At 46.3% G+C, this 26,134-nt stretch overlaps 6 protein-coding genes across 6 annotated transcripts; 3 read left to right on the top strand and 3 right to left on the bottom strand.

Moving 5' to 3' along the window:
• Window positions 1-1,288: 1,288 nt before the first annotated feature.
• Window positions 1,289-3,278, top strand: N7506_005407 (uncharacterized protein; the record flags this gene model as incomplete). Its single annotated transcript, XM_056954701.1, is given in 4 exon segments — window positions 1,289-1,699; window positions 2,339-3,068; window positions 3,088-3,113; window positions 3,156-3,278. Coding segments are annotated over 4 exon segments (1,290 nt in total), but the record flags the coding sequence as incomplete, so codon positions are not given.
• A 4,094-nt stretch (window positions 3,279-7,372) lies between these two features.
• On the top strand, window positions 7,373-7,765 carry N7506_005406 (uncharacterized protein; the record flags this gene model as incomplete). Its single annotated transcript, XM_056954700.1, has 3 exons — window positions 7,373-7,419; window positions 7,492-7,611; window positions 7,675-7,765. The coding sequence occupies 3 exons, from the start codon at window positions 7,373-7,375 to the stop codon at window positions 7,763-7,765; spliced, it is 258 nt and encodes an 85-aa protein (XP_056813589.1).
• Window positions 7,766-9,246: 1,481 nt separating this feature from the next.
• Window positions 9,247-9,552, top strand: N7506_005405 (uncharacterized protein; the record flags this gene model as incomplete). Its single annotated transcript, XM_056954699.1, has 1 exon — window positions 9,247-9,552. One exon carries the CDS (start codon window positions 9,247-9,249, stop codon window positions 9,550-9,552), a length of 306 nt encoding a protein of 101 aa, XP_056813588.1.
• A 5,000-nt stretch (window positions 9,553-14,552) lies between these two features.
• On the bottom strand, window positions 14,553-15,995 carry N7506_005404 (VTA1 family vacuolar protein sorting-associated protein; the record flags this gene model as incomplete). The annotated part of the gene is made up of 4 exons (XM_056954698.1): window positions 14,553-15,456; window positions 15,516-15,643; window positions 15,723-15,823; window positions 15,893-15,995. 4 exons carry the CDS (start codon window positions 15,993-15,995, stop codon window positions 14,553-14,555), a joined length of 1,236 nt encoding a protein of 411 aa, XP_056813587.1.
• A 711-nt stretch (window positions 15,996-16,706) lies between these two features.
• Window positions 16,707-17,191, bottom strand: N7506_005403 (Endosulphine; the record flags this gene model as incomplete). The annotated part of the gene is made up of 3 exons (XM_056954697.1): window positions 16,707-16,988; window positions 17,038-17,118; window positions 17,165-17,191. The coding sequence occupies 3 exons, from the start codon at window positions 17,189-17,191 to the stop codon at window positions 16,707-16,709; spliced, it is 390 nt and encodes a 129-aa protein (XP_056813586.1).
• Window positions 17,192-18,995: 1,804 nt separating this feature from the next.
• N7506_005402 (uncharacterized protein) lies at window positions 18,996-19,638 on the bottom strand (the record flags this gene model as incomplete). The annotated part of the gene is made up of 2 exons (XM_056954696.1): window positions 18,996-19,182; window positions 19,436-19,638. 2 exons carry the CDS (start codon window positions 19,636-19,638, stop codon window positions 18,996-18,998), a joined length of 390 nt encoding a protein of 129 aa, XP_056813585.1.
• Between the last annotated feature and the right edge of the window lie 6,496 nt (window positions 19,639-26,134).

The following is a 26,134-nucleotide window of genomic DNA, read 5'->3' as shown; positions in this document are numbered from 1 at the left end:
CCACTAGCATCAGCCTAGATGTACGTTTCCAGATGAAGAGTCGGGGTCCGCTGGCGTTGGACAAACTACCACTTCCATGTGGGGGAAATACACCAACGCTGTAAATCGGTATTGGATAGAAACTGGTGTATTTTGATGCTTATCAGCCCACCACAAAGTACTAAGCTTGCCACCCGGGCTCTTTGCGTAGCCAGTATCATTGAGGCCGGTTTCGGTGAATTCACAACGGGCCAATTCTTGATCGGGCGCATTAGTCCCACTTTCGTAAACAATCAACGCTGGCTTTGGGAGACTCTGGAGATGGAATTGAGCATGCAATTTCAAAGAGCGATCCCCTGAGAAGATGCCGTAATTGTGGTCGTCGTAGCGAAAGATGTGCAGGATCACCGGCTCATTGCATTCCGACAGCGCTGCAGTTATGAGAGGGTCTTGGGCCCGATATTTAGGAGGAGAATCGAGGTAAATGTCCATGCCAAGTGTAATAACGTTTTAGGTTTGTCTCTGGGCATTTATCCAGATGAGCCTCATCGTGGCCCTTCTGAAGAGTATTGAAAGATGAACAAAGACAGTTTGGCTGTAAATAAGTGATGACGCACTCTAGATTTGGCGATCGCCCGTTTGTCTTGGGCAATTACGCATTGATCGGTGTACGGCTGTTACCAATACAGTTCTGCCGTCACTCAAAGTCGGTGACCTAGAATGGTTTAGCTCGTATCGGATACATTTTCCCGGAATCAAATCACAAGAGAGAGAGTTGGTATACTGTACTGTACACCGTGGAAAAAATCTATCTTTCAGCTACTCCTATTTTGTACTATTTGATACAACGAGGACTGGCTTCGCAACTTGCGTATAGCTGTACACCTCGGAGGATCAGTTTTCTATCATCCGGGTCGTGCTTCTGTTGGAATGTACGCAGTTCACAGTCCATTATCCAACAATTGCCAATCTCAATCTGCACCAGCGATGGGAGAGGAGGTACCTGGGTTAAACAACTCAGTAAATTGACACTAGGGCTGTTGCGAATATTCGCAATTGCCGATATTATCGGTTATCTTATCGCTGCCGATAAATATCGGCAAGGCTTTTGATTTGCGAATATCGTATTCGCGAATATTCGTCAATACGATAATTATCGGCAGACTATCACATGTCATTCGAAATTAACCAAATTAGGACTAGTAGGCAGACTTTTCCAAATATCATCACTAGTATAGGTAATGAGTTCCAACTTGACCCTTTCTATCCCTCATACTTCAACCATGCAAACCCGTGGGAACCGTCTAGACTACTTCCTGAAGACTGGATTTCTAGCCAGGAAGAGCTGGTCCCATCCTCCCCACCCTTTGGCGATAGTCAATCAGCAATCGGTACCAAGATTGATTCTCTTCTTGAATCTTTCGATGAAGTTTTACCTTCAGAATCCGCCTCCCAGCAACCAGCCACGGGTTCGCTAAGCTCGAATCCACGCCAAAAGAATGATTGGATGTGGAGACATCTCTTGATAAGAAATATTCCGAACGAATGGATCGAGAAGAGGAGTCAAAGGAAAAAGGTCCCTGATCGAGAGATTTGTTGTGCTATCACCAATGAAGATGGGACACAATGCAACTGGTCTACAACGGACTCCAAACGGCATGGCTCCACCACCAACATTCGGCATCATTGGAGAGAGAAGCATGGTGGTCTGCCACCTACTGTTTCCATCCCTGATCCAGCTCCGAAGCCTAATCTCATTAGTCTCTGGGGAAAGAAGGGAAAGATTGCAGCTCAACAACTTCTTGAGAATAATCTTTTTCGTTGGGTTATTAGCAGCAAACAACCATTCACAGTCATTGAGTCCCCAGAATTTCGGCAATTATTCAAGGATATACCAGGGATTCCACTCCCATTTACCTCTCGACATACATTTCGACAGCGTCTTCTGGAAGACTTCAACTTACAACGTGCTAAGTTGAAAGAAGAGCTTGCGACTACATGCCAAACAATCGCTCGATCCCTTGATGTATGGACCAGCAAGAACTATATCCCAATTCTGGGTGTCATTGGCCATTGGTTTGCAGAAAAATTTGACTATCGACAGAATGTCCTTGAATTCAAAGAGCTCCATGGTCCCCATAGTGGAGAGAACTTGGCCGCAGTTATTCTAGCTCTACTTGTTGAACTGGATCTTGAGCGTAAGCTGCTTTCAATTACTGGGGATAATGCTAGTAACAATGAGCGAATGGCATCAGAACTACACGATAACCTGCAAAAAGCGTTTGGGACCAATTCCTTATTCTGTGGTTTGGATAGTTATATAAGATACTTGGCCCATATCATCAACCTCATCGTGGAGGATATTCTACTGGCTCTGAAGCTCGGTAATACAGAAGAAGCTGCTTCTATTTGTAATAACCTTGATAAAGGAGAACACCAGTCATTTGAATTTCAGGCTATTGAACCACTTGCAAAGCTACGGATCTTGGCTCTCTGTATTCAACGGAGTCCACAACGAAGGCAATCATGGAACGATACTTGCAACCGGATGAACTTATCCAACAAGTTTATCGAGCATGATGTCGATACGCGGTGGAATTCAACCTTTTTGCATATTAGGGGATGCGTTAAAGGCAAGATCCTTCGTTCTATATATATGTTTAATACTAATACTCTCTATAGTCAAGGCGACAGCTTGAGACGTTCATCTACTATGAGACTAGCGTCCTTTCCTTCTCATCAGATGAATGGATACGGCTTCCCATATCCACAATGTTCTCTCGAGATCAATGAGTTTACATTGTTTTTCTCAGAGAAAAGACCACAGATCAGTCTCGTTTTGCCAATATACTACAATCTCCACAATTTACTCCATGATGTGGCTGAGCGCAAGGAAGACTTTCCAGATCTTACTGAGAATATTGCAAGTGCTGTTGGTGGGAGTATCAAGAAATATATCAACTACTATACTTTTATGGATGCCTCTGATCTATACTACACTGCACTGGTCTTGGATCCTCGTGTGAAAGGATCTCCCCTAGATGAGTTAGTTGAAATGAACGCTGGGAGAAACATTCTTCAAACTCTCCGTGATTATCTTCACCGCAGATATCCTGGGACCACTAAATCACTGGGTATGACAGAGCTATGTGAGCCTAGTCACAAGAAGCAAAAAGTGGGTAGCCGGATGTAACAAAGACTACAACCTCAAGATAGCCCTCGGTTTTCTGATATTGATGGGTATTTTGATGGCGCTCGGGCTGAAGCAAGTGATATGGAGGATCAAACTGGCTATGTGATTGGTGGAAGGTGCATAAGAAGGAATACCCTCGGATGGCTGCTGCTGCCAGGGATTACCTAGCAATCCCAGCCTCTGAGGTCTCAGTTGAGAGACTATTCAATACAGGACTGGACGTGCTTAGAGTACGACGATTCTCTATCAAGGGAGAGACATTGAGGATCTTAATGCTGTTATATGATATGTATAAGTAGTTAACATAGAGGTGTGCATGCATATAGCCGTTCCTGGCTGAAATCTTATCCGAAGAGAGAGATATATACTTATATATACATGTATGCATAAACAGTGTAGAGCTTACTATCCTTCTCCTATCCACCTTCGGATCGTCACGTAGACCTGGATTTGAAAGAAAAGAAGAGAGCACGCGGCGGATAAACCACTACGCTGGGACACATCTATTGGTTAAATATGAGAGGTAGAAGGTAGAGGGGATCGGAATCACTATGGTTAGAAAATCTGCCGATAATTATTGTATCGGCAGACTTGAAAGTGTACCGATACGATATGCGATAATTATCGCCAAGGTTTATGAGTTGGCGATACGATAACCGATATTGCTGATTCTTGCGAATATCGTATCTTCAACAGCCCTACCTATATATACAACAATTAGCCAAGTTGATTGGAAGTCGTCTGTATAGACGCCTCGGAGCTAATTCCGACGGTGTGGCTTGGTTCCTGATCTGCACCAACCTCATATCACAATAATAAATGATTCGGTGGTGGGCTGAGCGCATCTCATGTCCGAAAACCTTGATAAAGTAGGGAATTTGTCGAGTGCAGACCGGAAAAGAGAAATTTGGCTCTCAACTAAGTTATCACCAATATTCTAGCACATTCATTCCCTAAGCCTCCTACCCATCTCATACATATGCCCCTGGGGATATACTGAAAAATCAAGATATCATGACTGAGGCGGTGTCAAACAATTCTCAGGCGACTACACAATCTCCTCCAGTACAGGATTCCCTAAATTTGCGTTCTAACTTCGACAATACCCTCGCCTGCCATGCGGCCGCACCATATGACTTTGAGTCATTTGTCAATTTCCTGTCTCGGAGTCATTGCATTGAAACATTGGACTTTCTTTCTGAAGTAAATGCCTACAGCAACTCTTACTATACCCCGGAGGACTCCATTGGACAGGACTAGATGAGATCTGTAACACTGCAGCTAGGAAAACAATGGAAATTCATGATGAACACTCCACCGAGACCGATAGTAGTGAATTCTACCGTCAATCATGCACGTGAGATGCTGACAGATGGTGCTTTTGTATCATTTGTTAATAGCATTCATCTAACAAAGAACCAGCCTACGCCTTCGCGTCATTTCTCAAGTGGGACATTTTATCACCCTCTAAGTCTAGGAATTGTTTCTGAGGCAAATTCATTATCAAATAAAATTCACAGTGAGTGCATATAATCCATCATACGGAAAAGCTTGACTTGGAGAAGTTGACATCTGACAATTTTCAAGGCAGGGTAACAATACCTTCAGTCCACTCTCGCATCCCCTTCAGCTTGGTTTTGATGAGCAAGGCTTCCAACGCAAACATCGTGCACATGGATCAAGAAGCTTTCGAACTTGGGGGCGAATATCCTATGCAAAAGTTCTCAGTTATATTCGGTACTAGCCAGCCTGTGAATGCACTGAATGTTCAAAAGGCCCAAGCAATATCTGGACATTACTTAGTGATTAACTGTTGATTGATTATGTCCTTGCTAAAGTCACAATCTTGAAGTCGTTGGCTCCATTTTCTGTCTCTAAACTGGTGGGCTCCACGAGAGAATAAGCGTCAGGCAACGAATGGTCCATGCACGCCCTGCCACACAGTGAGCCGGGATTGCTTGAGGGTCCTTCATCGGGCTATGGGCGGTGAAACATCCAGCTTTGTCACAGGTTAAAGTGGAGTAAATCCTTGAGGTTCAAAGTTAAGAAAGTTACTACCGCAAAACTATGATGCCAATTGAAAACCGGTGGCTGCAGAATCTGTTACCTCCTGTGGTCTGCTGTAGGAACTCTCTGGTCCGTGAAAAATTTCCATAGTCTATCAATTGGCTGCTATAAATTTTGACTTTTTACTGAGTATATAAAAGATAGTGCAACCAATATACCGATTATACTATTTTACGAGCCTAGTTTTAAGCTCCAATTCTCAAGCGTTGACGATGTCACCAGCTCATTTTCTTCATTGAAATCATATTCCGATACCCTTGAACTAGGCTCACTTGCGGAGAGATTATTCTACAGTGCTGTTAGGAAGAACCAGGATTAGAACTGCCATAAATGGGGATATAAAGACAATCACATCTGCTGGAGTGAAAATACTCCTCCGTGTGCAATGGCAGGGAAATGATACTCCTTAAGCCTTATAGAGTAGAATGCACAAATTATTCAGTTGAATTAACTATGGTAAAATGACAGCCAAAGGTTGGGTCTTTCCCTCGACCGTGGACAGCATTTGTATGAGTTTATTAACCTTGATTCATCGCTGGGCGATATAAAGGTGGCTTTAATCCCAAGAGCTTCATAAGTTGGCAGTGATATGATTGTTCCAAATGGCAGTTATGTGATGATAGATTTCGAGACCACATAAGGGTGACTCAACAAGAGCAGCGATGAACTATAAAGGGTGTTTAGACCTTACCAGTCAAAAAAAAGAAAGAAAAAAAAAGAAGAAGTTTTCAGCACCCATCGATGCTTTTCACCATGTGCGAATACATAAAGTTGTGGCAGCTTGAATATCGCCTGATTGCGAGGGGTCAAGGTGAATGGAAACACACACATTGTAATAAATTGTAATAGACGTAAAATGACAAAATTCTGTAGGTGAATCAGATGCTTTCAACGCTTCTCGTAGCGGTTAGCCGTAGCCTTGTTATGGCCTTTTACTTGTTTCGATTCAGAATCGGGATTCAGCTCGCCGCTCTCGGAATTTGGTCCTTCACGGTGCTTTCTGAGACTATAGTATTCCTTATGTCCTTTTTTTATTCCAACTGTTGCGGGTGATGAGTCGGGCGATTCTAAATATTGGGTACCAATCTTTGTCAATGAAGAACCCAATGTGACCGGAAATATTCCATGGTTGCTGACAAGGAGCGAGATTTATCTTACCTTCTTTAGTCTTTGAATCTTCCTTGCTTGGATCGGAGTTTGGTGAGTCTGAGGCACAGTTTGTAGGAAATTTTGTCTTTGTCGCTAGACCGTCGGACCTGATTCGGAATAAGATTGCCTGCCTCCCAAAAAAGGGCACGTCGCATAAGTGGCGGTGAAGACTAATCACGGAGCTTGTTTGCGCGCGTTGGGCAAGTCTCACTTGGCGAAGGTTCTGCATTGTCAAAGTGAAAGCCAAGTCGACTAGTATGTAAAATAGAATTATTTCCACAGACCTAAAGCTCGATTGTGTCCAAAGGTTGTGGTTAAATAAATACCTGTAGGTGAGCTACCCATGTTGACGAGGTCATAACACCTTGGTAGCCAATAGGATTCCATATAGCACCCTCCCGAGCCTGCATATGCCCATTCTTACGATCTTTTGCCACAAATAGGATATGAGTCATATGTTGCACATGTGCCAGTTTACTAGGTCTCCGCGTATTCAAGAGCACAACATCAATCCCTAATAAATACAAGAAGTGGCTTAGAATGGTACAATAAACTTTGGTCTTTCAGTCTACGGCATATTCTGCTCTTCAGAAATCCGCCGTGTTAATGAAAACCAAGGTACATTAGTTAGTGAGGTTTTGCTGAAGGCCTTGAGTTTGGGGCGTCACCGACGTAAAAGGTCAAGAGAAATGTCTTTACACGCCGGAAATAGCGGTGCACAATACGTTTGCAGTTGATTGCATATTACCCGAGGCCAGGCAATCCTGAAGAATGAACCTAGCGATCCCATCTAATTCGTCGGTGGCGGAGTATGTGTTACGCCTGAAGCTTAAAGATGACGGACCAATGACGATCATGACATTTGGTTTATGTAGATCACAACCTATAAAGAGATTGGACGTTACGTTAAAAATATTGGGTATTATCACTTAATATAACTAAGACTAGTCGATTGTCGAATAGTCTCGCCATCAGCGTCCCAAAATGTTCAAAACCAAAGATAATCTTGATCCTATGAGCGGTAATAAGTTGTGAGTAGGCTACCTGGTAACTAATGCTGAGAGTCTTATGGCCAACGCTAATGTCAGAATTTCTAATGGTAGTGTTTTGAGCAACCCAAACGTCTCAGAAGAGGTGAAGGCACACGTTGTTGATCAAGATGTTGGCGATGACCAGGCTCACAAGCAAAAAGTCCTGACCAATGTTGCTACCTGGTCTATAGCGTCAGTAATGAAAGCAACCGAAAGTGCTTTAATGATGTGCTAAGATTAATGATGCTGGTTTAGTGCTCAACATAGCCCCGGTGGAATCAAACCAGGCAAGACAAATGCATATGAGGAATTGATTCGAAAGGGTGGGGAAACTCCTGAGGGATAATCATGTTTACATATGACTGGTCTTGTATCTCGACTGTAGCAGCAGATTCATTGCATTTGCTTCTTAATCTGCTGCTCATACAACGACTTTTGGTCTGTTACATCAACATCGGATATATTACCTTCGGAGTTGGTCCGGAACAAGCCAAGTTCTCTACGTTGTGGAACAGCCGCCGGCGGCCAAAATCCCGTTTGTTAACTATGTTTTTGCAGCTCCCAAACATATATATTGATGGAGACCAGTGTGTCTGAGATAAGCTTGATTGGGCTTGGTCTGACAAAAGTGGATCATAAATTCCCCAATATACTAGTTCAAAGACTCTGAGATAGTTGTCAAAATGAGTCATCTTAATAGGTAGACGAGATAATTTCCGGAGTAAACGTTCTCTTTTCTAAGATTTCCTGTACCCCTAATCGACCCGCACTCTTAGGTCCTGCTCCAAGGAACTACTTGCTGGGAGACATAGCATATAAAAATTCATTCGCATAGTCTTCCTCCTCTTTTCATTCATTTCTGGAAGGCTCCAGAGGCCGAGTGTCATTAATATGACTAGATTTGTGTTAATTGAGTATCTCCAATACCTTTATAATAGAAAGACGTTGAGCCATCCGGCTATACCAGTATTCTAGAGCTAAAATTGTTCAATGGAGATTCCGGCTGACTTGGCCCCGGCAACGTAGGGCACATGAACAATACCGGCAACTGTACTATAACCATGGATGCGCCCATGCTTATGTTATGACGATGATGTCGGAATGACATCAACTTTGCCTTCATCAAGCTCATATTATTGACTCCGTGTCATAGCTAACTTGACTCCGTGTCATAGCGAACAGAAATAATACGTCTGACCAGCATTGAGTCTATAGGCCTCTGTTGTAATAATGGAATAAAGTCCACTGGATCGAGATGACCATTAAATTTTTTGAAAATGATTCTTGCTTTTTGGGGAAATATTCTTATCGTTCTCATATAGTGATAACGACCTAGCGGTCCCCACCAATACAAAATGTTGGTATCTCCCGAGATTCTGACTAGGAGTATCAGGTCAAATTTAGTGCTCTGGATAGCGACGCCATTGGCAGCATAGATGCAATGAGCCTTAATTAGGCATTGATAGTTACATAAATGCCTCATAAATGATATTTTTCCTTGTTTTCTTTACCTTTTCACCTTGTGAAATACTTGGGATCTAATAAGGCAGATGGTCTAGGGGAAGCTGGCGAATCATCTGCTCCCTAAAACTGGTTTCCGGCAACTTGACCTTGATGTGATTGGGCTGCGAATCGGCTGACGCCATCACTACGTGGGCTCTGCCGTACACAAAAGCAGATATATATATATCTTGCAGTCAGTACTACAGATCATGATCAAAATATATTTCGTTGTAACACCTCCGCCAGGCTCCGTGCTTCACGATGTCTGATAAACCAAGCAAAAGAGGTATTAGTCGCTTTGTTCCTTCTTCACTTGTTCTAAGCATGTCTGATCAAATATTTCCAGATAATCAAGGCAACCCAGTCAGTTTGGGATCTGCACACAATGACAGCATACGTGATACGAACAAGCTTGACCCCAAGGAAAATTCGGATCCGCGCACCCATGATGCCGAGTACCTCGCCGCAAGCACTCACTTTATGCCTCAGGCTGGAAAATCCGCAGGTATTACCAAGCAGCAGGAGCAGAGAGAAGATTCAAATCAGGATGATCATCGCCAACAGAAAATCGCTGGCAGCAGTCACTTCATCCCCCAGGCTGGAAAACCAGCAGGCAACTCGTCACTGTGATTAAAAGAATAGACTGGGCCATTGTGTCAGCCAGGACATCCGGCTCATTGTTGGCACCAAGCTTGCTTTTTGATGGGTCAAGTCTTATCTTCTACCTTATCTTGTATCCCAAACTGTCCATATCTTGAGAAGTAAAGTCTAACACCATGACCTGAATTGGGAAGAGCAGTACACTGTCAAAATAAACAAGACAAAGCTACATTATGATACGGATCCGGGGTAAGCGAACGAAAGTTGAATGCAATTGTTGAACATAGACATGGTAAGTGCAGTAGATGTCCAATCGAGCAGAATTGCTCGGACAAAGATCTGTTGGTCAAAACGCAGGTTTCCTAAACAGAAAATAGCATCGCGGTTGATTGTGAGCTCCGAAGAACATACCACAATGCTGAAGTAGCCATCATTGTAAGTGTTGACCGCACTGACAATGGAGGAGTATGTAGCGCTAGATGCGGAGTAGGTACCAGTAGCGGCAGAACTGTACTAATACTTGAAGAGTTTCAACGAAACCAAAGTGATAGTCAAAGAGCCAATATGATTCCAAGTGTAGATAGCATCGTAGAGTTGCTCAGTTGCAGGGGCATAGTCTATTTACCAAGGGTCACCATTTAAGTGAGAGTCCTCAGAGTAACGACCAACCGAGACCGCCTTACCTGCTGTGATTCCCGAGTTGACAGTGCTAACCTCTCGAAAAGAGTCAGTTCAAAGCCTGTGATTCGCCAATGCTCAGACCGAGCAAGGATGGAGGGTCGTGTCGTCGCAGCCAGCCTCAGGATCAAAGGCGTGAATACTTTCGAGAGTGTTGGCATCTTTGCCAGAGCGGCCACCGCCAGAGTTGGCCAATGTGTAAGATCCACCCCAGAAAGATTGCAAGAAGCACGACACCTCAGGCGCCTGGCAGTCGCAGTACGAGTATGATGTACCTACCCGGCCGGCAAAGGTGCTACTTGCTGTGATATGAAGCTGGTGCAGATCCGGAACCAAGTCGCATCGTCAGAATTTACTCCTAGGCGTCTATACGGACGATAAAGTTGATTTCCAATCAACTTGCCTCATTGCTGTACATAGGCTCATGTATCCCTCCGAATAACAAGTCGATTCATACCTCTAAACTAAAACATTTTGAGCCATGGCTTTGTGTACAGTACTAACAGGGATGCTGTATCCTTCGGGCCCTGGTGCAATGTCAATGCTTCACTGTCATCAATTCTCTTTGGTTTCGAGATGCATCTCATGATTCAAACGTTTTGTGGATCTAAGATGAAGACACGGCAAAGAGCTGTAGAATGTCCTTAGTTCTATTGATATCGCATCCTCCTCGGGATGAGTAGAATTCAGACAGGTCAGGCTAAAAGTCACATACCTGCGACAGGGATGTTCGCGCATTGTTTTGAATATACACACATAGTCTGTACAGTAGATCAGCTCAGTGTCTGCTATAGCGGAGATATCTTTGCGTAGACACTGTAACTGCTGGCCCGAAAATTGTATCTTTGATCGGCTGATTTGAATAAAAGTGCATCTGAAATCAAGTCTCTCACAGGAGCTGGCTGGCTTGCTGGTCAACGAAGTAATTTATAAATGTCAATACAGTAAAATATTCAGTACTGGGTCAATGGGAGGGGACTTATCAAGTGACTTAGACACAAGCCGGCTCGACTTTGCAGAGTCAGGAAATTGTAGAGCAAATTGCCGGGGAAAGAGGAAGTATTTATAGTTGTCTCGGCTCCTTCTGTTGCGCAAGTTCTTGCAGCTCCCCGAACTATTGAAAGCAAGTTCATAGAAGCTTTATTTTTCATGACATTTAACTTACAATCGAATGTGAAATGGCGGTCACGTCGCCATCTACTCCGTTCTCCATGGGCAATCCCAATTCATGAAATAATTCATAACAGAACGGCAGAGAATCGGGCTGGGGATGAGACTTTCAACTTTCACATTTCTTTGATGACTTCGGATCACTTCAAGGCCAAGTCATCGCGCACTACGGTAATATGCTTGGGGCTCGGTGGGTCATGTTCTATACATATGCAGTTCGGCCAGCCCGCAGAGACGTGGGTCAACAACATTCGTGTCCAGCAGAGACATTCACATCTCTTTTCTTCTTCTCTAAAATCTTTTGTTGCCTTGCCTATTTGGAGATTTCTTGTTTCATTCAACAGGATGCTGTGAATTACATGAAGTAAGGTGACGAGCTTATAGAAATGTGCGGGATAGTAGAGATCAATGGAGATCAACAATGAATTAATATCTAGGCCAGACCGCATAAATACCGAAGTAATCACCTTTGTGAGAGTTCGCTGTAGTTACGCCGTATATTCGGCTTAACTCAGGCACAAAAATGTGGAAATGCAACATGACAAACATACCTTGGTCTTGGCTCCCTCCACCTCCACTGGAGCTTCAATTGGGTTCCATGCCATTTTTTCATCTTTTTTTCGGCCATTGCAGGCTGTCAAATTAGAAGTCGGATTTCCAAGCCGGAGGCACAACTATTTGTCACCCAATGATGAGGGTCGCATGTGCTTTCCCTTCCAGTGCCTGTATTTATCTCTACTTCGAACCTTCGGCCCAGTCAACCAATCTACCCCAGAATCTCATTCGCCTTTTTAAATGCCTTTGTTGGCGGTTTTGTGCATATTAATTGATTGTAGCGGGTATTCCGTCTCTACAGCTCCAGCGAGGGAACGTCTTCTATTGGAGTATCTATAAACTTCGTCTCACTTTTTCAAGTTGATGATTTTCTTTTTGCGAACTCCAGACTTCAATTGAATATTAGACGGTCTATCATGTGGGCACTACTTTCAAATTTTTTTGCTTTCTTTTTATCTACTTTGGTAGAGGTTTTACTATTGCATGTAAATGCCAGGTACATATTTTTACCAACTTACTATTTCTTGGAGAATGTGTATATTGGTTGTATTTTATGGAATTGTGTGGGTCACCTTCCAGTGATATAGATACAGGTCTAACCACAATGCATGAGTAGTGCGATGAGGATGTGCCCAGGGACTCGCCTAGACCTATTGCTGAATAATCGAGTTCGTTTCAGTCTGGATTTTAGAATAGCTTCGACGAAAATCAGCGAGACAAATAGTGTCAGTGGTAGTTTACCACTAAGCCCGTTTTGGACAGGATCCACAAGAGAAGCTTACTAAGAAGCAAGCCCTGAGTCTGAGTATGTATATAACAGACGGACGGATGTATTTAGAGGAACAGCTGTTTAGTGATAATCCATTGCCACGTACGAGACCTTACCGACCATCGACCGTCGACAAATAGTAATGTTGAAGATGACGAGGTTGACAGGCTCTTGCCCTAAGGCTGCGGCACAGATACTTTGAGATATTATGTATCCGGAAACCCGACAAAAGATTGTTGCACAATCACTTTTCATCCAGTTCAGGCTCCCTTTTTTCAGTTAATGGGGTCTTGGTATCCATAACTCGAGGCTGTGTGTTCAGCTTAATATCATCTCGATCAGCCCTAATCTGGAAATCACAATGTCTCAGTGGAAGATCCTTCTATCAAGGATAATTCGACCAATGATTTTCCGGGTGATTGACAGTTAATGCGGAAGGGGGTAAATACAGCAGCCTCACTCAAAGTAGCTAGACTTTCATCCCATTTAGAGATTCTTTCGCTCTTTTTGGACACGTCCGAGGCCAAAGGTGATGATTCAAAATCATCAGGGAATGATGCAGCAACAGAGATGGGAGGAGTTTCGTTTGTAGAACCGGTTTGGGGTACTTCGTGATAGGAAACCCTTAAAATATGACTGATCCTGACGCCAGAAAAAGGTCTCGCAACTCAGGGTCGAATTACAGCATCAAAAAACATGGTTGTTGAAGGTATTAACTGAAGTGAGTAAAGTAGCTGGCTTCTGCGATTCTAGACATCTCCATTTAAAATACGAGATGATGGCTTTGACATAGATGAAGCTCTGTCGATCAGCTGACTGGTATGTAGATGTCACGTAGATCATTATGACGTCAATGATTCAATGTGTCCGTAGTTGCGGATGACAAATGGGATGCTATTCTACCAGTCGGAAATAAAGCTGCAAATAGGTAGTGCCGCTATTTAGATAGCAAGTCTGCATTGCAGGATAGTTTACTCCGTAGGTCGGATATCTGCTTGCCAAATATGTCACGGATTAAGACCATGCCTATCTCCAGACTGTGTAGAAATGATGATGTGCTACGTCTCATCATTGGCCAGATTTGCGATGATACCAGGGTCTGATTAAATATCCTCGGGCATTAACTAACGTATGACTCCCAGGGAATTTGGGAAAGTGTCAATATACAGAGGATATCGTATCAAAGATATGAAAGGATTTCTCATAACTTAAAGCTCGGCAGTTTCCTTTTAGCAACACTATATTTACACATAAACACTGAACAACAGAGTGTGCATGAGAGCTCTTCATCTTCGCCTGGGTTAGATGCATGCTCACAACGATGGGCCGGGGAGCGACATCCCGCCGTGGATGGACATGAAACCTCAGAGCGAAGACAGGTCTGGGACTCGCAGTGGTTGGAGGGATGTCTTTACATGTTTTTTTCTGTCATCCTCGACGGAAGAAATGGACAGATGATATCATACACGTGGTTACCAAAAGGGGACCTGGCAGATACATAGGGAGAAAAGCCGAAATAATTATTATAGAGAATATGAAACCCGAGAGAAGGATAGGAACATGGAAAAAACACAAGCAGGAGAAAGTGTGGGGGGTAAGGTAGACGAGCAAGTGGGGGATATCCAACTGGTGAGTTTCAAGCTCTAAGAGGCTGCTCTGCACTTAAACTCTAAGGTAACTAAAACGTGTAAGAGACACTTCGACGGAAAAGGGGAGATAAAATTCCGGACAGGGAGAGTCAACAATCCGACTACAAGGATGAGGACAAATGGCAATATCAACGCCATCGAGATCAATATGAGGCAGTTATATTCGTGCAAGAACAAAGAATTGGAGCATTGGTAGAAGAGAAATATGATCACCCTGCACCGAGGTATCTCAGAGAGTTCTTCAACTCTTTCACTGCCGTGAAGACGTCCTCGAACTCCAACGCAGAGAGCGCCCAGTGGACATGTTTCTGTGCTAGGGAGATAGACTGGTCCTCGAGCAAGGGTGGCGGTTGGCATTGTTTTATGGTAGGCACAGAAGCCACAGGTGCGCGTGTAACGGGAGGCGTTCTGGACGGTAAAGCTGCGGGATGCGGAATATGGGCGCTAGTACTCGATGGGCCATAGAAGAAAGGTGGGTCCGGCGCGGTGACTGGCGAGTTAGCGGTTGGTGGAAGGAAGGAGTGGAAGGTATTTAAATGGTTCGAGGCATTGGCTTCGCCGAAGGTCGAGGTTCCAGCGATATCTGGTAGATTCGGCACCAATGACGATCCGCCGATTGTTCCCGGAGTTGAGGGAAGCTCCAAGCCGCCTGGTTGCGGCTGGTCGATGTCCATTGTTCGCCCAGGAGAACCAGGGGCATTGCGGGCAATAGAAGGGATCCCAGACGTCGAGGATTTAAGCGGCCACTGAAGTGATGAAGCTCGGAATGAGTGAAGCGGCTCGTCGTGAGATGATTGCTGAGCTAGCGGTCGTCTGAGATGGTCGGGTTCTTCCGGTAGTACCTCGGTTGGCGGCTGTGTGGGTCGATAGGCCTGTTCTGCTAGCGACTCATCGAATGCTTGAACCTCCTGAGCAGTGATGGATTTTTGCTCTTCATCTTTTGGCACAGGATTCGACGAATTGGGATCTTCGCCATTCTTTATCGCCTTCACAAATCGGACTGCATGATACTTGGCGAACTTGATCCTCCCCGAAATTTGTAGGTCGAGGGCGCCCCAAATTTGATATAGTTCGAGGAATACAGCCGCTGCCTGGAATGTATCTGCGGGTTGCCTAAATTCAAATCAGCGGGGAGGCTTCTCGGTGACCATGGGCGAAAGCCGAGAGCTCACTTCGTGACCTTGTCTGCGCTCATGGCAGCCTCGGCGCGAGTGAAGACTTCCAAACCAAAGTGCTCGATCAGCGCACTCGCCGCGATGCTATCCATCACTGTTTCATCGTCAGAATGCTCTCCTTTGAACTATTCCACAGCATCATCGTCAGTCATTGTGTTGATGCGCAAAGATCGGGGAGGGGATCAGACGGGGAACTCGGCGAACCTGCTCTAGTTTATCCACCAGGTTGGTCGTGTAGATTTTGATTCTATCTTTTGAATTATGGAGTCCCCATTTAATGATATGGTTCACAATATGAAAATTACCTATATCATTAGCGATCCAGTCAGCTCCAACCGTCCATTGCGGGCTCTGCGGGGAGTATTAAGACTCACACCAGTAGGCAACTACGGGCTTGACCTTCTCGATCTGGGCTGCGCTGATAGGAAAGCGCCCAATGTCGGCGGATCTCAATCTCTCTGGAATAGTGCTCGCCATGGTCGAGGTTTGGGATATGAAGAATGAATGAAGGAAATGGAGGGAAGGCGCTTAGCTCGAATCCGCAATGCGCCCGAGTTATCTTCTTTCTTTCCTCCAATTTCAGGAGCGAAAATGGGACAGTTACCCAGCTCGAATCATTATTACGGACGATATGGTTCGTACCGCCGCCAATAGCCGTGAATGCTGCTGCTGCTGGCAGAGGCCGCGGGTGTTCCAGCAGTCGCGGTGGTGTTACTGCTACTGCCAGGCCTGTTCAGTCAGGTGTGAATAATCTATTGGCAATTGCTAAGTATAGCAGCTGCCCTGAGACGGCTGAATAAGATAGAAGATAAAATTGTTGTAATGTGAAGCTGGTGCAGATCAGGAACCAAGCCGCACCCGTCGGAATTAGCTCCGAAGTGTCTATACAGACGACCAAGTTGATTGGAAATCAACTTGGCTCACCGTTGTATACATAGGCTCATGTATCCCTCTGAAATAAAAAGTCAATCCATACCTCCGAGCTACAACACAACTTGCTCCCAATGTGTACACCTGTACAGTGCTTCGGAAATCCTTTGTCACCACCTACGCTCTTTGATAGTTTCTCGAACCCATAAGACCGTAATGTATTCCGTAACTTGTTAAATAGAAGAGCTATCGTACTACTCGTACTGTCCTACTGAATGACATATAATCTGTGTTTAATGTCAATGTGACAATTCGGACCTAACGTTCGTGAGAGATATGATCTTCCTGTCCCTCCATGTTTGTCGGTTCGTCTTTAGTGTCTGTTTGTTGAAGGAGAGGACTCTCTTCAGTACTCGCACTTTTCCTACGTACGTCTTCGTTGGCATATTCGTCAACGTTACTAGAGGCCGGGTTAGGGGCGTAAGGGTGCGAAATGCTTTCCCGATTAGGATGGGCTTTGCCCGTTTGGATAGCGCCGTTGTCAGTCTCGCGATCAGCAGCAGAAAGAGCGAAATCGCCAGAGTCAAAGTATGTCCGTTCCTGTCAGTGGTCAGTTAGCGTGCGTCATAAGAAACTGTGTTTTGAGTACCTTGGACTTTTGAGCAACTAAGCCTCCACGCGGCAGCTTTCCGTACTTTTTGAGGATACGGTTCTCGGATTTAGACAATGGCTAAGAAGATCATTAGCGTCGTAGATTCAGGAAGGATGACACCTACTTCGGAATCTGGTCCTCCTGAATGCATTCTGAAATATTAGTACTGTATTTTCAGATGATTTACCAAGCCTGCGATGGGACTGGATCTGAACAAGTATACTCAAGATTATCAGAGTTAACGTTCATGACGTAATTTATCACGTCGCGTGATGCAGTCGATTAGTCAGCTAGACCGGCGGGGCAATTGTGTCAACAAAAGAGGGTCGAGATGTTACTAGCGCGCCCGAGGAATATTCAGCAGCTGAGCCTTGTGGAGCGCTAAGGCGGACCGCGTTGGCAGAAAACACAGCTCGCAGGTCGGCAGGCGAGTCTCGACAATTCTTCCATACTGCCTCACGACGTATTAAAACCAGCTCATCTATATAAATCTACAATGATTTTTAATCTGACTCTTGGAACTAATACATTGATCCTGGAAACGCCAAAAGCAATTCTAGGAGGTGTTTATTCTTTGGGAACTCCTCTTTAGCTCCAGGGCCCACTTCCTGTTTCCAGGATACCGAGTTCTACCCCTGGGATCTCCACTATACGATCCTGATTGAATACGAACTAGTTTTGGGAACACATTGGCTGGATCTAGGAGCTGTCGCGCTCCTTGGACCCTACTTCTGGATCCTAGAGTCAATATTATGCCCTCTGGGGTCGCGGAAAGCCCTCACAAGACACCTTCACCAGACCTGCGCACAAATCTGCGTCATTCGATTACTCCCGGAAAGGCTTGGCCATAGCCCCAGGAACCGCACTTGAGGTTTCAGGAGGTGATGAAACTGTCAACAGGAACATGACTTTGGTTCCCCGAGGGGAGGGCATTAAGCTCCAGAAGCTCCGTTAGGCTTCCTGGAGGGCTATATGGCTTCTAGGAGCGGCGCATATGCCCCCAGAAACCGCACTCAAGCCCCCGGGAGCAAGAGAGCTCCCAGAGCCAATATTTGCATTCCCAGGGCCGATAGAGCTGTCAACAGGGGCGTGACTGATTTTGTGAGGGTGGGAATGGTGAGTCTACAAGTTACGTACGATTTCCTGGGTCTATGTGATCCCTGGGCAGCTCACATTATTCTCTGGTCGGCTTTTGAAATCTTGACGGCCACCAAGGTTGATGGTTATTTACGCAGAGCAGATCGTCAACCATCACCTGCTTGCTACATCAAGCCACCCAGCATACTGCTCCAATATTGGCCACGATTAGTTAGCTAGTCAGATCAAGCGATGAACATGCTTTGGTTTCAATCAAGAAATTCAATTGGTAAATTATCTCACCAACTCTGCAGTAGAGTCCATTTCTTTACCGCCTCTCTAATGGTTTTGGACTCCACCTCCCTCATTTTTCGAAATCATCATCAAATTCTGCGACTGCCTTTTTTTCGTAAATCCGGTTGACTAATTCCTCACCCCTACTTTAGGAGGTCGATGGAACCCTCTGTGCCTGTTTCGTGGGTCCGTGTGCGCACTCTGCTGCAAGTGTCCGCGTAAGGCGCATATGGCAAAAGGCACAAGAGACATAATGACCGATAAAACTCCGAAAGCCGCCTGGCCAACGGCTCCATAATACATAATCTTGTAGTATGGAAAATGGCCCTCACTGGCAAATAACCCAAATGATGGATGAAACCTGTGAACGTGGCTGTCAAGATAGCCTTCCAAGGAGAGAACGATCAAGCCGGCGACGAGCTGAGTCCAGACGTAGTAAAGTCGATGCTTGCGGTCTTCTCGCAGGCATCTTGGGTGGATTGCAAGGGCGATCCCGAAGATGGAAAGCAGGGAATTGAATGACGGTAACTGGACGTACCCACTTCGGGTGGGACCTTATAGATATCTGTGTGATCATGGTCGAACTATCTGTCTTGTTCGCTGCTGCGAGCATCCGATCTGCAGGAGCGCATCGTTTCCAATTCCCTTTTGAGGCTCTTGGCTTCCGTTCCGAGGACCTCAATATGATCTTTGTTCTTCATACTTTGAGGGAAATTTCCTCCGTTGCGACGACTTTGTCGTTCGTCTGGTTTAAATTTTTTGCGAAGTGACCTATTGTTTGTACGTATCAGTCCTACCGCCAACAAGCTGTCGCGTTTGAAGTGAGCCTTCATGATTGCTAAGTAACACACCTTTGTCGCCTGCTCGGCCTGCGTAATAAATTAGCAAGAGGACAGGAATGCTGATGTTGGGGGGGGGCAACGAAAAAGGAAACTGACCAGCTAGCTATGGACTTTTCCGGCGCGTGCGCGCTGGATAGCACGGATTCCTTCAACGGGCCTCCTGAAGCTGGCTCGAATCGCACTCTTTTGCGTGGTCTATCTTCAGGTCTATCTCGGCGGGGCGAAGTACGCTCATGGTTCTTAAGTATCGAGCGAGGTATCTTCTGAGATGACACTGTGGGCTCCGCAGAGACTCTGGCTCTGTCGGGGGTCTCAATCCTTTTTGGAAGTCCGCAAGCAGGGTGTGCATGCGGCTCTCAGTAGACGACTTGTCCGGTGGTGTCATTTGGAAGAGGTTGTTGGGTTGAAAAAGAAAAACGATTGGCAAGAGCGATATCGTTGAGTAAAGTTCGCAAGAGGCAGGAGATGGAGCAGGAATGGCTCAAGTTTGCGAGTAAAACCTAGGCTGTATGCACAATAGGAAATTGAGATTGAAGCTCGCTAGCTTGTCATTGGGAAGACAGTGAATAGCGAGAGAAGAAGCTAGGTGTGGGAAGTGTCGAAAGCTAAAGTCGGTCACGAATATATGGAGCCTCCGAATGGCGTTACGGTGATGTCGTGCTCTAGTTTTGGTCTGCAGCTATACTCACCATCAACACTCACCATCAACACTCATCCCATAAACTTTTTTTGAATACCTGCTACCGCCACGGAGATACACCACCATCTTTTACCGCAATGTGAACACGGCGAACCACGCATAGCAGGTATTTCAACCCTCATGGAACGGCGGCCATGAAGGATCACCTCGAACCAGAGCGTTCTCCCCGAACTCTTCTTTCTCGTTGAAGGACTTGCACCCCTGGCGCCTACGCACAACGTAGCTGCCCCTATGAAATCGGCCTCCTCCCCCGACCCAACTTTTTTCTTCACACACCGCGGTCACGGTGTGTCCCCTCTGGTCTACCGGCCAGAGGCTTCCGTGACGACGGCTGTTGCTGACCTGAGGCCAGCAACGTAAGGACGAGTGCTCCGCAGGAGACCGCAGCGTTAACAAGTTCTCCGCAGGATAAGCTCTGTCGTGAACAATTGTGCCTCGCAGCCTAGGGCCTGCGTCAACAAAGTGCTTCATCAATGTGAAAGTAGCGTTGCAATCTTACGAGGAGGTGGCGATCATGAGAACCTAAATCGTGACCCATGCATGGTAGCTGAAATAACTCACTTCATTGTCCTGGAAACTGGACTCGGGTTTCTATTCTGGGCTTCCCAACATATTCTAGACTTCTAATTATCCGTCAAGGAAAAAACCAATACCCTGGGTTAGTATGTCCATAGTGTCTGTACCGACCGGTAGCAGAAGTATCAGTGGAGGCAACATCAGTTGGCCGCGAGCAACATAGAAAGGTGCAGTTAGCGCAAGGCTAGGCAAAGTGGATTGTAGAGGGATCAATGGGGGTACGTCCTATGGCCAACAGCCGGTATAATCGAATGTCACTGTCTGCCACTCTCCAACCCATTGTTGCGGCATCTGTTGAAGCACTACAATCCTCATGAAAGAGAGGGCGACCATGGCTAGTGACCGTGGTCAAAACGGGCAGAGTAGTCTGCCACCGCGTTGAGCGATTTAATTGCAAATTCAATGATATGTGAGAATCATATTCTTGCGGTATCACTGTCTTTTCAACAGTCGATGAAAGTGGTTCACCACACTCAACGCAAGTTTTTGAAAGCGATGAATCCAGGTCGAAAATTAAATCTGTAGGCCACAAGGTCTCCCAAAACCATTTCAGCGATGTTCATATGTCTTCAACGCCAATAACGAGACAGTGATTCTCGCTAGCAACTGCGCAACTGGTTCCTTGGTCGAGACGTAGGCGAAAAGATATGAAAGGGGCCAGATTCCCAGCCCAAAAAAATCAGGGCTTGGGTCCTCACACTCCGATGTGTCATGGTGTCCCTCTTTTGCCTGCGGGCTTGAGAGCTTCCGTGACCACGGCTGTCGCTGCCATGAGCCCCGCGAGTGTAAGAAGGTGCCTCGCAGGACGGGCTCTGCGTTATTAAGTGTGCCTCGCAGGACGGGCTCTGCGTCATCAAATGTGCTTCGCAGGATAGGTCTGCGTCAACAATAATCCTCGCAGGGGGCACTGCGTTACCAAGTGAACTCCGCAGGGACATCTGCGACATCAAGAGTCTCCGCAGGGACATATGCGACACCAAGAGTCTCCGCAGGGACATCTGTGACAAGAAGCCCCTCTAGCCCGTGCAGGCACCTCTTCGTGGTGCTAGGGACCAGTATTCGAGTATCAAGAGTACTCGAAGAAGCAAAGAACTGCGCACCATCTTGATGATGTATTTTGTATTTCAAAATCATCATTGGAGAAATAAAATGAGCCCTAGATAGAAGCAAACCAACATCACTATCGTAAATTCAAGATTCAACCTTCGTTATCGAGTGTCGAATTTCCAACCCTCCTGTCTTCATGGTTTGCGGTCGGCTAGTCTTCCCGTCGCAATAGAATGTATCTGCCATCAGGGGTAGAGCGAACAAAACGGTAAATATTTTGGTGGGTCGCAGATGTGTTGATGAGCGGTGATGGTCGGTGATGGTCGTTGATGGTCGTTGATGGCCGTTGATGGTCGTTGATGGTCGTTGATGGTCGTTGATGGTCGTTGATGGTCGTTGATGGTCGTTGATGGTCGTTGATGGTCGTTGATGGTCGTTGATGGTCGTTGATGGTCGTTGATGGTCGTTGATGGCCGTTGATGGTCGTTGATGGTCGTTGATGGTCGTTGATGGTCGTTGATGGTCGTTGATGGTCGTTGATGGTCGTTGATGGTCGTTGATGGTCGTTGATGGTCGTTGATGGTCGTTGATGGTCGTTGATGGTCGTTGATGAATGTTGATGGTCGTTGATGAATGTTGATGAGCGTTGACGATAGTATGCACGAGGGTGTTGATGTGAATCGTGCTGTTTTTTATGCATGTTCTAGTCTATAAGCCCAGATCTCGGCCCGACGTTTTCCCCGGCCCAATCCGGGGGTTCAACTACTCCAAGAAGCAAGATATCAAGATTCAACGGCAACAACCTGGTAATAAAAGTCATGGAAAACAATGGCGACACTGTAGACCCGTTTGCATAGGAGCTACCAATAAAAAGTCAAATTTGACCAGGATTTTGTACTGTTCTGGCACTTAGAGGATTAGTGAGCGTCAGCACATAAATGTATATATCTCATAAAAGCAGAAGTAGGTGCATCTTCCTATTCAAGTATGACATTTTCAATTGTGAAACCCTCATTTTCAGGTTTATAGAATTCAGTTTTATACCAAAAGCTAGCTAATTCCTCACAATTAGTGTCCGTTTCCACAGATAATTGATACTGGGAAAATCTACACTACTTATGCAAATGCCAAGAATTGGCATGTCTGTAATGTTTTCGGCCCATTGGTCCCCAAGAAAGCCCGGGGGCTTCTACCTTAGGCCCATAGCCCATCTGCAGGTTGGGGTCGGGTCTGGCCTTGGGCTTTTGGGCCGGTGCGGAAGTCTACATGACACAAATATCAGTTTCATTGTTTCATTCTGCACCATTTGGCTTTACTTGCTACGATGGTCCCCTGGTGTTTACTCAGTAAAGTTCGCACACAGCCTCCAATTCGATTGAGCTGGTCCAATGCAAACACCAATATCCCTCGATGAAGCTATAATTAGGCAAAAAACCCACGATCAGACCTACCAAGTGTAGATGAAGCATTGAATGAGGAGCGCTCGAAATGCGTTTTGTTGCTCAGGTAATTATGGTGATGCGATAGACTGTTCCTCGCAGTCGAATTGGCCGCTTCAGGCGGCTTGCAAGCCACTCACTCCTACTCTGCTGTAGAATGCCTACATCCATAACGGCCGCGAGTCAAACTGGATTCCCAATAAAGACGGCGAAGAAATTGAGGGGCTTGGCTCGAAAATTTCCGATTGGCTTCTTCTACATGGGAGCCGTCGCACCTTGGTCAGTTACCGCAACTACGATTATATTGCGAGCCCATCTCCTATGTAGCAACCACACCGCACTCAAATTGGCGACCACTGCTTTCTGGGCGTGGTGTCGGAGCTCGTGCGATCAAGTGTACTCAACTGTGTAGAGAACATGGTTGCAGCGCGATCGGGTCTAGCAAGCGCCATCTTGACCAGATCTGGGAAGGACGACTCCGCCAACATTTACGACGGACTTTTGTGATGTGATCTACTTGGCTTGGAGCCGCAGCAGACATGCGCGTAACCAACCCCGCCGAAAGCAATCATTTGAATACTGATTAGGGGTAGGAATTTTAGCATAGGCTGTCATAGATAGTCAGAGGTCGCACAGAGAATGGCTCTGAGTAAAGTTGTGCAGGCATCCAAATCACCTTCACAAAGAATTTGCTTGAACGGTGATATACCAGTCCAAAGCGCGGTGTCTGACAAATAATTAATGCTCAAGGAAAGTCGAGGTAGGGAACGTAGAGAGCTCAGCCATTCCCCGAGAAAACCGCTTGCACACGATATGTCAGAAGACGATTTCAGTAAGAGATAAACGTGCTCGGGTTGACCAACCTGCAGATACAATGACATCCAGGGGAAAAAATCTTTGCGCACGTCACTCGGCGTGGATAGAAAAACGCGTGCTTAGGCATCAGATACAGCCAGCGTGTATTCAAAGACACCACAGCAGTTCTGAAGGTGCTCTTGATGCAGCGTCATGCATGTCCGGTTGATTCACTTTCACTTGTTCGTTTCCGCTTGTTAGCTCCACCCGCTGGAATACATCGACCGGCTCAGCAACGCGGAGTAGGATCAGGTGAAACTATCGGACGGCATCTCTTTGCTCGTGCTCTCTAGTTGACTCGGCTATGACTCGGCACCATACCGTCTCCTTTTATCGATTCGTACTGATATGACCAATGTTCATCTGTGGGCTCGAAATAATGGGGTCCCACCCCACCTTCTCCTTGCACGCAGACTTAGACTCACAGCATGCTCGTCGGCGAAAGTAGGACTCGTCCGCCATGAGTCAGACTGAAACATGAGCTCACCCCGGTGCCTGTCAAGCTGCCAGGCATCAAAAGACGTGAGATTCGAATCGAGGATAATGAGGATCACCCATTGGACATCAGGAATTTGATCCACAAGGAGGCTGTCCTTTCGCGGTGTTCGAATGCCGAGGCACGGTAGTACAGGCCCATTGTGGCCTGAGCCTTGTATCGGGTAGACACATTAGCACATGACTGATACAGAGTCGACTGAGAGCAGGGCCGAGACGATCTGGACCTTACATTGGCTCATCGTCGATGCCGCAGTAGTTATGTGGAAATGATAGACAATATGCGATCGCATCGGTGGAGGGGAGCTCGAGCAGAGAAAATGAGGGCGTCCTGTTGTACGATAAGGGTCAGCAAGGCTTACCACTTGGACGAGTTGTTAAGACTTGCCTGTTCATAGAGTTCGCAGAGGGCACGCTTGGTACGCTTGAGACAAGACGATCAGTGAAATTCGTGGTCTATGAAGTTGCCAACTAGATCACTTACAATCCTCTTCGGCAAGGCAATGCAGCACCATTCAAGCCATGTTGTGTTTTGGTTCATCGCACTCTCCGGCCGTCGCTTCCAAAAGGCCGGGCTGTGGACAAAGCCACCAGCATTCCTCGGTCTCTTAGAGTTCCAGGACTGAAAAGACGCGAGATGCCAACCGAGGACAATGAGGTTCACCCATTGGATGCCAGGAATTCGATCCACAAGGAACCTATTTTTTCACGGTGTTCGAATACCGAGACAGACAGTGGTTTAGCCCATTATGCCTTGGAATTTGTATCGGTAGACACATCAGCACCTGACTGGTGCATACTGTCGACTGAGAAGAGGGCCGAGACAATGTGAACATTCCAGTCGTTTCTCGTCCATGCCACCAGTGGTCATGAGGAAGGGACAGATAGCTTGCGATCGCATCGGTACAGTATAGAGGAGCTCAAGTAGACAAGATTGCTTGCTTCGCATTCGACTCGAGTGACGGGACTATGAGGGGCGCTGTTGTACGACCCGAGTCAGTAAGGCTTACCACTTGGACGAGATTTTATGATTTACCCGTTCATGAAGTTCGCAGAACGTTCGCTTGACACGAAACGATCAATTAGCTTCGTGGTCATATCTTACCGACGAGATCACTTACAATGTCTTCATCAATGCGTCACCATTCATGCCATGTTGACATGATGTTGTGGCCAGTTTGTCGCCCTCTCCGGTTGTCGCTTCGAAGAAGGCGCGCTGGGTGCACCGGACAACTTCCGAGAGCCAAAGGCGCGTGACGAACTACCTGTGACAGGAGATCGTACAGTCGTAATGGGATAAGACCTCGCGAGGGGGACGGCGAGAGGTTCATACACTCCACCGTTCGTGGTGTGGAGGCGGTGAGATCGAGGCGCAAGACACGTGAGCACGCGTCGTAGTGCCACCTTCTTATCTGCGATCCGGCGATAGGACTCCCAACATGGATGTTTCACAGTGGCAGTGGGCTGCTCCTATGTACGATGGCATAAAATCAGCAATGGTGTTCGTCATTGGAGCAGAAAGGTTTGCACAACCAAATGGAAATAGCACGGCGGAAGGCGCGATAAATCACACACATTACCAAGAAACGTCTCAGCCTTGTATGCAGCAATCGTAATCGGATGTCCCTACCTGTAATTGGCCCGCTCCCTTGATTCATATACCTAACCTATGGTATGCTGCGTGGGTTGAAGCAGCGGAACCAGGAATGGTGATAGGCCATGGCTTTGTATTGGGCACTAACGGGGGTTCTGTATCCTCAGGGGCAACT

Source organism: Penicillium brevicompactum (assembly GCF_028827555.1).
Source record: "Penicillium brevicompactum strain IBT 35665 chromosome Unknown utg000003l_segment0_segment0, whole genome shotgun sequence".
NCBI classification, from domain to species: domain Eukaryota; kingdom Fungi; phylum Ascomycota; class Eurotiomycetes; order Eurotiales; family Aspergillaceae; genus Penicillium; species Penicillium brevicompactum.
This window is presented reverse-complemented; position numbering and strand designations above follow the sequence as displayed.